General features: G+C 33.8%; 1 protein-coding gene across 1 annotated transcript; it reads left to right on the plus strand.

The window, feature by feature from the left end:
- Window positions 1-13,209: 13,209 nt before the first annotated feature.
- Window positions 13,210-13,662, plus strand: LOC133814086 (uncharacterized). The gene has a single exon (XM_062247091.1). The coding sequence runs from the start codon at window positions 13,210-13,212 to the stop codon at window positions 13,660-13,662; it is 453 nt and encodes a 150-aa protein (XP_062103075.1).
- Window positions 13,663-14,629: the final 967 nt, after the last annotated feature.

The raw sequence follows: 14,629 nt of genomic DNA on the forward strand, positions 1-14,629 counted from the left end.
ATGTTCTCAGTCACCCAAAGAACAAGTGTGGGCTCGCTATACAAATAATAGGCAATAACTATTTATCAGATATTCTCAACACATGAGATCTGATAAAGTTTGGACCTAGGTTTTGTGAAGAACAATGACCTTTGTTTTTGTCACTGATCTTTTTCTCTGAGAGAATCCTAGATATTTTTCTATCCATGAAAACTTACGTTCTGTGAAAACTGATATCCAATATTTAATAATATCCAATATATTAAAATATTTGTTATTTTAAACAAATTCAAAATAACTGATCAGTTATCAGATTTTTGTTTAAATAATAATATTTAAATCAAATCAAAATATCTCATTATTTATTTAATATTTAAATAACTAAAATTGTGGAATCAAGAGACCAAGTCTGTCTCTTATGCGTGTGGCACAGTGCTTGTGCGCTGTGCCACACGTGTACCACATGCATGTGCATGCATGTGATTTTTCCCAATTTTATTATTATTTAAATACCAAAAATCCCAAAAATAAATTAATTCAAAATTAATTATATTTTTGTTAAATCAAATAATTAATTAATTTTTAATTAATTAATTACACATAATTAAACAATAATTATGTTTGATACATAGAAAAATATTTTACTTATCACATAAGTCCTTTTTGCCCAATTTTTGTATTTGCCTTTGACTGTGATTGTTTGAGCCATTTTGGGGACCATGGACCTATAACATTAAGCTCCAATAAATTGAAACTAAATAATTAAACTATTTAATTATAACAGTTAATTTATTAATTATGATATTACTCCACTATAAATTCTGAACTGCACTCTTTATGTTATAGATATACTTTTACATAAATCTTTTTCTTAAGTCGTCCATTGATATAACCATCTTACAATAGTTCAACCCTCTAATTAATTAGTTCATAAATTATAATGGAAGAATTACCATTTAACCTTTCTAATTTACTTCTTATTCCTTAAGTACCATTAATTCACTAGTGAATAATTAATCTATAATCTAATTATAGATTTGAGCTCAAAATCATTCAGTTCCAGAATTAACCCTTAAGGGAACTAATATACGATCCGTTAGGAAAGATTAGATTCTGTATTGTTGATACATGTTCCCAGCCATCCATGATATTAAATCTCCAAAACAAAAGTCATTAGCCTCATTCTTTGAAGAGACCTTAATGAGTGAATCAAAAGATTTAATAAACATGAACAGGAGTTCATGAACACTCAGGATTTAGGTTGATCTATAAATGATCATCAGTTATGATATGAATTACAAGTCTTTATTTTTAAATGGTTTATGGATAAAGACTTTAATTCACATTGGTCATTGTCATATATAATCATATTATATAAAGCACCTTTACTGAGATGTCTTACCACATCAATAATCCGAATCTAGATTATTTGTATCATTATGATACTCAGTAAACCGTACTTTCAACTCCAATTAAAGAATTCAATAACTTTAATTTGTTGTTGTTGACTATTTTTATTCATTCATGTGATCTTAATTCTCTCGTACTAATACAAGATCACAACCTCAATAATGAATATGGAATTTTTATGATATTTACAAAATTATTCAAACAATAATTTAACAATCTAAATATGACAATAATAATAAACCATTGTATTTATTTATTCACAGAAAAAAAAACAAATGTCTTTACATGCTTTTAGGACACTCTCCTAACAATCTCCCACTTGTACTTAAAGCAAGTGAGGCATTTCTCTCAATCCCATATTACGTACATGACCCTCGAATTGCTTTGTTGGAAGCGTCTTCGTGAACGGGTTTGCAAGGTTGTGTTCTGATACAACTTCAGAATGAATACATCTCCTCTATGTATGATTTATTTAACTAACTAGTATTTGCGCTCTATATGCTTTCCCCTCTTGTGGCTTCTTGGTTCTTTAGAATTGGCCACTGCTCTACTATTGTCACAGTAAAGAACAAGTGGTTTCTCCACTTCTGGAACAACTTTCAGATCGGAGTAGAACCTTTTGAGTCACATAGCCTCCTTAGCTGCTTCACAAGCCGCTATATACTCGGCTTCCATGGTGGAGTTTGCAATGTTGGTTTGCTTAATGCTTTTCCAGACTAATGCTCCTCCTCCAAGAATAAACACTGATCTAGAAGTCAATTTCTGACTATCTCTTTCTGATTTAAAATCAGAATCAGTGTAACCAATGGGGTTCAGGTCTCCACCTGAATATACTAGCATATAGTTTCTTTAGTATTCTTAAGATACTTGAGAATATTCATCACTGCAATCCAATGACTTAATCCAGGATTGGATTGATAACGACTGACTATCCTTACTGCATAACAAATGTCAGGTCTTGTACACAACATGGTGTACATTAGACTGCCTACTGCTGAGGCATAGGGATATTGTCTCATGTCTTCCTTTTCCTGAGGTGTTTTTGAGACACTACTTCTTGGAAAGGAATACTCCAGATTGGGTTGGCATATCACCCTTATTGGAGTTTTGCTTATTAAAGTGTTGTAGCAGCTTATCAAAATAAGTTGCTTGAGACAGTGCCAAAGTTTTGTTCTGTCTATCTCTAAGAATCTTAATGCCCAGAACATACTTGGCTTCTCCCAAATCTTACATTTGGAATTGTTCAACTAACCAGTTCTTTACATTTGATAATGTCTCTACATCATTCCCAATGAGTAGGATATCATCAACTTAAAGAACGAGGAATACTACCATACCATCTTTGATTTGTTTATTGACACAAGGATCATCAACATTTTTGTTCAACAACCAAATGTTTTTCTTGTGTCATCAAATCTAAGATTCCAAGATCTAGAAGCTTGTTTGAGTCCATGAATGGACCTAAGAAGCTTGCAAACCTTTTGCTCTTGATCTTTTAATTCGAACCCTTCTGGTCGAGACATGTAAATGGTTTCGTCAAGGTAGCTATTCAGAAAAGTTGTTTTGACATCCATTTGCCAAATCTCATAATCCATGCACGCATCTATGGACAAGAGTATACAAATGGATTTTAGCATGGCTAATGGAGAAAAGGTTTCTTCATAGTCAACCCCTCTTACAGGAGAAAAGGTCTCGTCATAGTCAACCCCTTCTTTCTGTGTGTAACATTTGGCTACAGGCCTTGCTTTGAAAGTCTCTACTTTCCCATTCGCTCCTCTTTTCTTCTTGAATATCTACTTGCAACCAATGGGTTTGATATTCTCAGGTGGATTTTCAAGAACCCAGACAGAATTGGAATACATCGATTCCATTTCTCGGTTCATGGCTTCTTGCCATTTTTCCTTGTCAGAATGATTCATTGCATTTTCAAATGTCAATGGATCGTCTTTGTTTGTGTCAAACACAAGCATTTGAACTTCGTGTTCACAGTACGTGGGTTACTTACTAACCCTCCCACTACAATGAAGTTCTCTACTATTCTTACTAGAACTAGCAGTTTCCTCTTGCCGTTTTTCATTGGTTATTGCTGGTGATTTTGCGACTTTATTTGAGACCATCTCCTCTAGTACAACCTTACTGCGAGGTTTGTGGTTGTTAACATAGTTATATTCAAGAAAAGTTGCATTTTTCAACACAAATGTTGTATTTTCTTTGGACTATTGAAAATTCCACCTCTAGTCTCTTTGGAATATCCCACAGACATACATACTTCAGAGCATGTTTCCAACTTCCCGGTCTTCCTATTAAGCACGTATGCACGACACCCTCAAACTCTAAAATGGTGTAGACTAGGTTTACAACCATTCCATAATTCTATGGGTGTCTTTTGGATAGACTTAGATGGAGCATCTTTCAATATGTATAGAACACATTGAATTGCATAGCCCCTGAATGACAGTGGTAATGATGAGAAACTCATCATTCATTTAACCATATCTAGTAACGTTCTATTCCGACTTTCTAAAACATCATTTTACTGTGTTGTTTCAGGTGTAGTGAGTTGGAATTGAATGCCATGCTCATGTTGATGGTTCTTGAATTCACAGTCCAAGTACTCTCTTCCTCGATCAGATCGAAGTATTTTTTAGTGATTTACCTAATTGCTTTACAGCCTCTGCTTAAAATTCTTTGAACTTTCTAAAAGTCTCAGATTTTCTTTGCATTAAGTATAGGTAACCATATCTTGAATAATCGTTAATGAAAATGACAAAATATTCACAACCTCCTCTTGCTTGTACATTAAGTGGATTGCTAACATCCATGTGTACTAGATGAAGTGGTTCTGTGGCTCTTGAACCTTTTAGCAAAGAAAGGTCTCTTGGTCATTTTATTTTCTAGACAGGATTCATAAACAGGGAGAGATCCAATAAATGGTTCTCAAAGGACTATCCTTTACAAGCCTATTTATTCTGTCTAGACCAATATGGTCCAATCTCAAGTGTCACAGATATGTTTCAGTGTCGGAATCAGTTTAATAGATCTAGGATTAGTTGTTTTTAAATAATTCAGAATTATATAAAAAAAAATTGTCATTCATTATAAGTATGTAAACTTTGTTTATCCCAAAGCATTTGCATAACAAGTAAATAGATAATTTCTTTAAATAATAACTTCTTTATTAATAATAGAAATAAATGTTATGCAAAATTAGAAATAAGTTTCCAAACATTAATAATCAAAATTATTAACAATAAACTAAATTTCTAGACTGTAGTTTTCTTTGTTTAAAGAAATCTAAAATTTCTAAAACAAAATAAAGAAATTAAAAATTGTTCAACTAACAATAAAATTACTAAATAAAAACTACTGCTCTCCAACTTCTCCAGCTCCTTACTTGCTACCAAAATCCTCATCAGTCTCTTCCTCCTTTTCAGGATTCTGATTCTGCAAAAGGAAAAACAAAAAAGAAAAATAGTTTAGTGGCATATATTTTTGAATCTACTATCCAAAAATTTGAATATGATATTCATAGTGTTTGAATCTAGTATTCAAAGTTGAAAAAATATATGTAAATCTTATTTACCTTTTTCGTTTGATATAAACGACGACTCTCAGCATAGACTTCCTCTGTCATTGCTCTCCACATCTCATGGGCTAAGTCATAGTGTATATATTTTTCCTTTGTTTTGTCAGGCATGGTGGAAAGCATGCAATAACGTGCCATACGATCGAATTTCATCCAATCTGCATATTTTTCTTCTGCTTCATAGCTAGTAGCCAGAGGTGGTTCTGTTGGAGGTTTTTCACAGACAGTTGACGTCATCTTCTTATAAGAAAAAATAGTCAACATGCCTCGAAACCAGTATTTCATATTTCCAGGTTCAAAAACCAAGGATTTGAGAAAGGCATCGGTGTGCAATTCACCAACAGACATTTTTCTGGTAATAAATAAGCACAAATAAATATTATTATTATATTTAGAAAAATAAATATCAAAGTTTCAGAAATTAAACGTGATGCATGAGCACAATTAAAACACATAAAATAAAGATTAATTTTCACGATAAAATTTTCTAACAATTAAAGTGCCGCCTTAGGGTCAGTCAAATTAATTTTAGAGAATTTATAAGACATTTTTATATTTATTGTTTAATACTTAAAATAACTCTTTATTTTCTCTTTTAAACATTAAAGTACCGCTTATTTTGGTCAAGTTATGATTATCCACTCTCAAGCTTAATCATAACTTTGTGAGTGTAACCCATTATTTCGAAGTTCATGACTTAACTTAGGACATGCCGCCTTAGGGTCGGTCAAGCCTAAAATACATCATTAGTTCCTATCTATGTAAGAAATATAACCTTGCTATTGATATGTCCAGACACCTTCCTTAGGGGGACGAAAACAAAGCCGTCGCGAGACGCTATTCATATCTCATGGTATTATATTAATAATGGAGACCATGGATTATGTTTGAGATATCAACCCTCTCCCACTCACTATTTTGAAATAAGTGTTTTTAACCTAATTAATTCCAAATTAATTATAGTTTCTTTAAACTTTATGAACATAATTAAAATTGGAAAGAAAACGAGTTTCTAGGTCCATATCCAATTTTAAATTACCAATCATGTTCATCTAAACTTTACTAAAAACACTTTTTTAAATAAAGTTGGTTTAAAGAAATTAAGTCATATAGACTTAAAAAATTTGGTGTGATATTTTACCTAGTTTTCAAAATAAAACTAAGTAATTTACATGCAATTGATTTCACAAAACAATTCATATAAACATATAGGACAATCCTAATAATCACGTTTCTACTAATGAGATGCATGATTATAACTGTGTGGGGTTTTTTTTTTATGTATGGTATACAATGCATGAACATGTTATCAATCACATTAACCACATGAAAATAATTATTTAAATAAATAAATAAACAATAAATATTGAACCGGGTGCTTTTGAGTATTTCTAATTTTACAACCACTTTATAAAATTAAAATAAATAAAATAAAATGCCTTGATCTCCATCGGACTTCTTTACTTTACTGTCGGTAGGATTTGTGGCATTGTTGGTCCAGAACAATAATAAGAAAACAATTTTCAAATTATTGTTGATTAATTAAAACAAACTTTTAAATAATCATTATTTTTCCTTTTCTTTTTAATTAAAACTAAAATGAATTTAAATTAAAATCTGTTATTTTGTAAAAAATAAATTTTAAATAAGATATTAAAAAAAATTGTTAAGACAACAAAAATATCTCATTGTTTAAATATCAAATTTCAAAAATAGGATATTTAAACAATTTAAAATTAAAAAAAAATAACAGATTAATTTCAGAAAAAATAAAATAAAATTCTGGAGCGTCAGGCGAGGCCACACGGCGTCAAAACGGGGCCGCCGGGCTCGGACCGTATGGCTCGGAGGTTGGCCTCAGAGGTGCGGTGGCTGATTTCTGAATTCCGGGCTCCGTTATGACTTTTGTGTGATCGGAATTACAATTTTATGGTGTCGAAAACCAAATAAAATTACATAAATCCTATGTCATTTAATGGTTTACACAATGATCTAATCATAAACAAATCCTAACCCAAAAACACCATACAATTAACGATTCAACATTCCCACGCATTCAATCACATTAAGCCATCCATTCATAAATAAATGCATAAAATTAAACCCACACATATTCAATACATATATATGTGAAGATGGCTCTGGTACCATTTGTTGGTTTTTATTAATCAAATCAGAGATTATGCGCAGCGGAACAACAATCAAATTGTCAGATTAATCCCATAAGATTTCTAGATCTACTTCTTCACACTCATATATATATTGAATCAAGAACAAGAATAGAAACATTACCTCAGGTCCTTCCTTGCTGCTATCTTTTCGTATGGCTGAATCCTTGAGATCTCACACCAAGATCTTCCAAAATGTTCTCAGTCACCCAAAGAACAAGTGTGGGCTCGCTATACAAATAATAGGCAATAACTATTTATCAGATATTCTCAACACATGAGATCTGATAAAGTTTGGACCTAGGTTTTGTGAAGAACAATGACCTTTGTTTTTGTCACTGATCTTTTTCTCTGAGAGAATCCTAGATATTTTTCTATCCATGAAAACTTACGTTCTGTGAAAACTGATATCCAATATTTAATAATATCCAATATATTAAAATATTTGTTATTTTAAACAAATTCAAAATAACTGATCAGTTATCAGATTTTTGTTTAAATAATAATATTTAAATCAAATCAAAATATCTCATTATTTATTTAATATTTAAATAACTAAAATTGTGGAATCAAGAGACCAAGTCTGTCTCTTATGCGTGTGGCACAGTGCTTGTGCGCTGTGCCACACGTGTACCACATGCATGTGCATGCATGTGATTTTTCCCAATTTTATTATTATTTAAATACCAAAAATTTCAAAAATAAATTAATTCAAAATTAATTATATTTTTGTTAAATCAAATAATTAATTAATTTTTAATTAATTAATTACACATAATTAAACAATAATTATGTTTGATACATAGAAAAATATTTTACTTATCACATAAGTCCTTTTTGCCCAATTTTTGTATTTGCCTTTGACTGTGATTGTTTGAGCCATTTTGGGGACCATGGACCTATAACATTAAGCTCCAATAAATTGAAACTAAATAATTAAACTATTTAATTATAACAGTTAATTTATTAATTATGATATTACTCCACTATAAATTCTGAACTGCACTCTTTATGTTATAGATATACTTTTACATAAATCTTTTTCTTAAGTCGTCCATTGATATAACCATCTTACAATAGTTCAACCCTCTAATTAATTAGTTCATAAATTATAATGGAAGAATTACCATTTAACCTTTCTAATTTACTTCTTATTCCTTAAGTACCATTAATTCACTAGTGAATAATTAATCTATAATCTAATTATAGATTTGAGCTCAAAATCATTCAGTTCCAGAATTAACCCTTAAGGGAACTAATATACGATCCGTTAGGAAAGATTAGATTCTGTATTGTTGATACATGTTCCCAGCCATCCATGATATTAAATCTCCAAAACAAAAGTCATTAGCCTCATTCTTTGAAGAGACCTTAATGAGTGAATCAAAAGATTTAATAAACATGAACAGGAGTTCATGAACACTCAGGATTTAGGTTGATCTATAAATGATCATCAGTTATGATATGAATTACAAGTCTTTATTGTTAAATGGTTTATGGATAAAGACTTTCATTCACATCGGTCCTTGTCATATATAATCATATTATATAAAGCACCTTTACCGAGATGTCTTACCCCATCAATAATCCGAATCTAGATTATTTGTATCATTATGATACTCAGTAAACTGTACTTACAATTCCAATTAAAGAATTCCATAACTTTAATTTGTTGTTGTTGACTATTTTTATTCATTCATGTGATCTTAATTCTCTCGTACTAATACAAGATCACACCCTCAATAATGAATATGGAATTTTTATGATATTTACAAAATTATTCAAACAATAATTTAACAATCTAAATATGACAATAATAATAAACCATTGTATTTATTTATTCACAGAAAAAAAACAAATGTCTTTACATTCTTTTAGGACACACTCCTAACAACTGACTATTCAGAATCGGCACTGGTCGTGTATTACTGACCTGAGAGTCAGAAACGACATAAGCATCAAGAACGCAGAGCCGATAAAAGATTAGATCTAATCGATCTCACCGTTGAATGACTCTAGGAGCATTAATACTGGACCGATCCTAAGGTCGATGAAAATTATAAGCGCTTGACTAGTCTAAGGCTAGTTACTTTGAGCCAGGGCCTAAGGCCTAGGTGATGGTTTGCCACGTGGCTAGGGAGAAGAATCCCATGGTTGTGACTCTATGGTCATGCGGTAGGTTATATTGGTGACTAGTTCATCGAGCACCTATCTTGATAAGCTAGTGAAAGGATCACTTATTTGTAAAGCCCAGGTGACCCTATCGTCACATGGCTAATGGGAACGGAACCCACTTTAGTGACTTTTCCAATTGTCACTCCTCTATTTTGGACTGAAAGTCCTGAATGATTATTATGATCATTGTTGATATTATATTCATGCAATATTGTGTTTTCTTGCTGGGCTTTGGCTCATGGGTGCTATGTGGTGCAGGTAAAGGGAAAGAAAAACTCACCCAGCCTTGAGTGGAGAGCTTAGGTGGTGCTGTGTACATATGCGGCCGCTTGACCACCACGACCAAAGAGTTCTCAGAGGAACTAGGGGGTTTACCCTATTTTTTCCACTTAGGTCGGCAGGTTGTAAATTTAAATTGTAATGACCATTTTGAGTTGTGAATAACTTGTAAACGTTTTTATGGGCCCATGAACAGTTTTATGTTTTAAATAAAATATATCCTTCCCTTTTGATTGGTTTTTCACCTTAAATTTTTAATGACACCTAGAAGCACGTTTTTAACCAAAGAACTCGGGAATCGAGTTAAATTCACGGTTCATCGTTCACTGTAACGGTCTTAGGATAACTAGGGCGTTACATCCATTATGCGTATTTGGGGGAGAATGAGACGTTGCCTATCATAATCTCTATTTATTTATATACTGTGGAAGAAGAAAAATTGCTTAGAGTGTTAAGGGTCCATAAGTTGGCAATTGGGTGGACTTTGGCAGATATAAAAGGTATAAGTTCCTCAATGGTGTTGCATCGTATTTTAATGGAGGATGATAGTAATCCTAGTATCAATGCTCAGAGGAGGATGAATCCTTCAATGAAGGAGGTGGTAAGGAAGAAGATCCTTATGTGGTTGGATGCAGGGGTAATACACTCAATCTCAGATAGTGCATGGGTTAGACCAGTTCAGGTGGTCCCTTAGAAATGAGGAGTAACGGTAGTAAAGAATGACAATAATGAAATCATTACAACCCGTACGGTGACAGGGTGGAGAATTTGTATTAATTAACGTAAGTTGAATAAGGTAACTAGGAATGATCATTTTCCTTAGCCTTTTGTGGACCAGATGTTAGACAAATTGGTGGGCCATCCCTATTAATGCTTTTTGGATGGATATTCGAGGTATCACCGTATTGCTATTGCTCCCAAAGATCAAGAAAAGACTACATTCACGTGCCCTTATGGAAACATTTTCATTTCAAAGAATGTCGTTTGGGTTGTGTAACGCTCCAGCGACATTTCAAAGATGTATGATGTCTATCTTTTTAGATATGGTGGAAAAATGTATTAAATTTTTATGGATGATTTTTATTATTTGGCTCTTCTTTTGATGGGTGTTTAGCTAATTTGGAGATGGTATTAAAAATGTGTGAAGAGTCTAATTTGGTTTTAAACTGGGAGAAATGTCACTTTATGGTGACAGGAGGAATAGTTTTGGGCCATAAAATTTCAAGTAAAGGTATCGAGGTAGACCTGGCCAAGATTTCCACCATAGAGAACCTACCTCCGTCAGTTTGTTAAGGGTGTTTGAAGTTTTTTGGGTCATGCTTGATTTTATAGAAGGTTTATTAAGGACTTCTCAAGGATTTTGAAGCCTTTGTCAACCTTACTCGTGAATGGAGTGACTTATAATTTCAATGCTGAATGTTTGAGGGCATTTAACACCCTAAAAGAAAAATTAATCACCGCACTGATTGTAGTATCACCAGATTTGGATCTTCCATTTGAGCTTATGTGCGATGCAAGTGATTATGTGGTGGGAGCGGTATTGGGGTAGCGGGTGGAAAAGATGTTCCAGACCATATACTATGCTAGTAGGACTCTCAATTATGCGCAATTGAACTATGCCACTACCAAGAAAGAATTACTAGCAATAATGCTTGCCTTTGACAAGTTCAGACCCTATCTAATTGGTAATAAGGCAATAGTTTATACCGACCATTCAGAGATTAAATACCTTATGACCAAGAAGGATGCCAAGCCACATCTTATTCGTTTGGTCTTATTGTTGCTAGAATTCAATATATAGATTCAGGATAAAAAGGGGATAGAAAATTTGGTAGCGGATCACCTATCGAGATTAGAGATTGAGAATGGGAAAAGTGAAAGGAAAGTTCATAATGATGATAATTTTTCGGATGAGAAACTTTTTGCTGTAAGTGAAGATGAGGGGGTATCGTGGTTTGCAGACTACGTGAATTTTTTAGTAGCCAAGGTTCCACCTCTGGATATGTCGATGAAACAACTAAAGAAGTTTTATTTGGAGGTTAAGCATTACTATTTGGAAGAGCCCATTATTTATAGACATTGTGCATATCAATTGATTCGGAGATGTGTGCCCGAGGAGGAGATGCATTCTATCTTAACGCATTGCCACACTCTGTAGTGTGGTGGTCACTTTGGGGCTACTAGGACAGCGACAAAAGTGCTACATTCAAGATTCTATTGGCCTACTTTGTTCAAGGATGCCAATTTATTTGTTAAGAGTCGTGATTGATGTCAATAGACAAGAACATTTTGAGAAGGGATCAAATGCCTATGACTGGAATTTTGAAAGTGGAATTATTTGATGTGTGAGGATTGATTTCATGGGGCCATTTTCGTCATCATTCAATAACAAATACATATTACTGGCTGTAGACTATGTATCTAAGTGGGTGGAAGCAGCATCAACACCTACAAATGATGGAAAGGTAGTTCTAAATTTTCTGCATAAAAAACATCTTTACCCAGCTTGGGACCTCTCGAGCAATCATAAGCGACGAAGGGAGTCATTTCTGCAACCATAGTTTTACTGCTCTTTGTGCTCGGTATGGAGTTCGTCACCGCACCACGCTGGCCTATCACCCCAAGCTAATGGCTAGGCAGAAGTATCAATCCGAGAAATAAAGAGCATCCTTGAAAAGAATATTAACACTTTGAGGAAGGATTGGTCAAAAAGGCTCGTGATTCTCTAGGGCTTATAGAACTGTTTGGATTGGTTAAATATAAATGATAAAGTGTTAAAATACAAGCAAGGTATAAACACTTAGTAGAATTCACATAGTGAAGATGTGAATTTGAGTTTCAAATTGTAGGCACTTAGAAAATGCAAATTTGGGTCCAAAGTGATACATAAAAGTATTTAAGGGTTCACAAAAAGTTTGGTGGTATTTGGAGCATATTTTGAACCTTTGGAAGTGTCCAAAGTCAGAAGGGGTGGCGATACATCGCCACCTAGGAGCGACACATTGCCTGAAAGCAAGGGTTTCCAGAAACCCTAGCAGGCGATGCGTCATCTGCTGTATTTTGTGGATTTGCATAAATGATCAAAATTACGTGTTTTGCAAGTCCAATCCTATTTGTTAGACCTAATGAAGGTGCGTACTCTATATATGAATCAAAAACAGTGATTTGGGAGACTTGATCACTCTCTACAATATCTCTCTACCTTCTCTCTCTAGCTCCAAGAATCTCTAGTTTTTCTCCAAGAACTCTCCAAGAAAGTGCTTGACTTAGAGAGTTGAAGGCTTGTTTAATCTCAATCTTCATTTCCTCAAAAAGAAGGCCTCAAGCATCAATGGTGGCTGGGAAATAGAGTATTAGGACAACGTTCTACAATGTGTATAAGCCTTGGTTTGTGTTTTGGTTTTCTCAAAGGATTTTTCAAAGTGGTGAATTTGCATAGGGTTTGAAGCTTCATCAAAACTTGAAGAACACCATTGTTCTACTTGGGTTTGCATGTTCTTTTTTAATCTTTTTTAAGTCTCTGTCAATCCAAATTTTGTGTAGATTCTATTCTTTGTGGTGGTGTTATCTCACTCTCCCCCAACAAGAACAACATTCAAAACACCCATAGGAATGTCACCTTATCGCTTGGTATTTGGGAAGGCTTGTCATTTTCCCATGGAGCTTGAGCATAGAGCATATTGGGCAGTTAAGAAATTTAATGTGGATCTGTGTAAGGCTAGAGAAAATAGGCTCATAGAGTTAAAAGAATTGAATGAATTCTGTAATGACACCTATGAGAATGCGAAGATATACAAGGAGAAGACCAAGGTATTTCATGACAAGCATATTCTTCACAAGGACTTTCAACCGGGGGATAAAGTGCTGTTATATAATTCAAGGTTGAAGTTGTTTCCTAGCAAGCTGAAGTATAGATGGTCAGGACCTTTAACAGTGGTCATAGTGTTCCCGTATGGTACAGTGCAAGTTCATAGTGAAAAGACAGGACACTTCAAGGTGAGCGACCAACGATTAAAGTATTACATCGAGGGCAAAGTGGAGAAAGCTAAGTCTGTGGTGATTTGAAGTCCCATATGAGTGGGAAGGCAGCGTTTGGCTAAATGACGTTAATGACAACACTGTAGGAGGTATTCCTATAATTTATTTTTGCTTTTGTTTTAATTTTTTTTGTTGAACAATTTTATTTAATTTTTTTGGTTGCAAAGATTCATTTTTATTTAGGTTTAGAGTAGGTTGTGTTTAAGAACCGTGAAAATCGTGAAAAAATGAATAATGGCTAAAAAAAAATCGCTTTGGGGGTCAAGTAACAACTTTCTTAAGCTAAGTTGCGACACCTAGGAGTTACACAATCGTAGGAAAAATCTAGAGTTGGAATAAGGGCCGCGACTTGCCCTTATAATTCGTGACCCTTGAAAAAGTTAGAGAGCATGGATTATGAATGGGTAGAGGCGGGTCGCGTCTTGCCCTTATGGGTCACGACACGCTTGGAAGTCAGAGACAATTCGCTTTTGGGAAAAAAGAGGTGGGCCGCGACTTGCTGTACTGAGTTGCAGTGTCTGCACTAGAAAATTGAAGAAAAAAAATTGACCGGGCCTACTATAGCTGGGTCGCGACGCTCCTCCATTAGGAAATGAAACCTCCATATATACCCAATTTTTTAAAACCAGAACCCACATTCCAAACATTTTCTCCTTCAAACCCAATTTTTTTTTCTTCAAATTTTCTCCTATTATCCCATCTTCATCCTCTCTAAAAGAACCATAAATCCAAACCAAAACCTTCATTGATTCATATTCTCTTCCATTCCTTCTTCTAATCAAAACCCTAGATAGTATTATATGTGGCATTGAAAAAGGAGGAGTATTTGAAGATTGTGGGCAATATCAACAAATCAAAGGAAAGTAAGTCTCTAGTTTTCTATGTTCTTCAAGTTCTGGATTGAATTAGATTGGTGATTGGCTGAAAAGAGATTTCATTGGAATTTTGGGATAAATTGCTAGTATATATTGTGTTCTTTAAGTTGGTATTGTGA

The sequence above is a fragment of the Humulus lupulus genome, chromosome 2, assembly GCF_963169125.1.
Source record: "Humulus lupulus chromosome 2, drHumLupu1.1, whole genome shotgun sequence".
In the NCBI taxonomy this organism is placed as follows: domain Eukaryota; kingdom Viridiplantae; phylum Streptophyta; class Magnoliopsida; order Rosales; family Cannabaceae; genus Humulus; species Humulus lupulus.

Excerpts from the sequence above, each read along its gene's own strand:
- LOC133814086 (XM_062247091.1), top strand. The coding sequence starts at position 13,210 with ATGTCACCTTATCGCTTGGTATTTGGGAAGGCTTGTCATTTTCCCATG.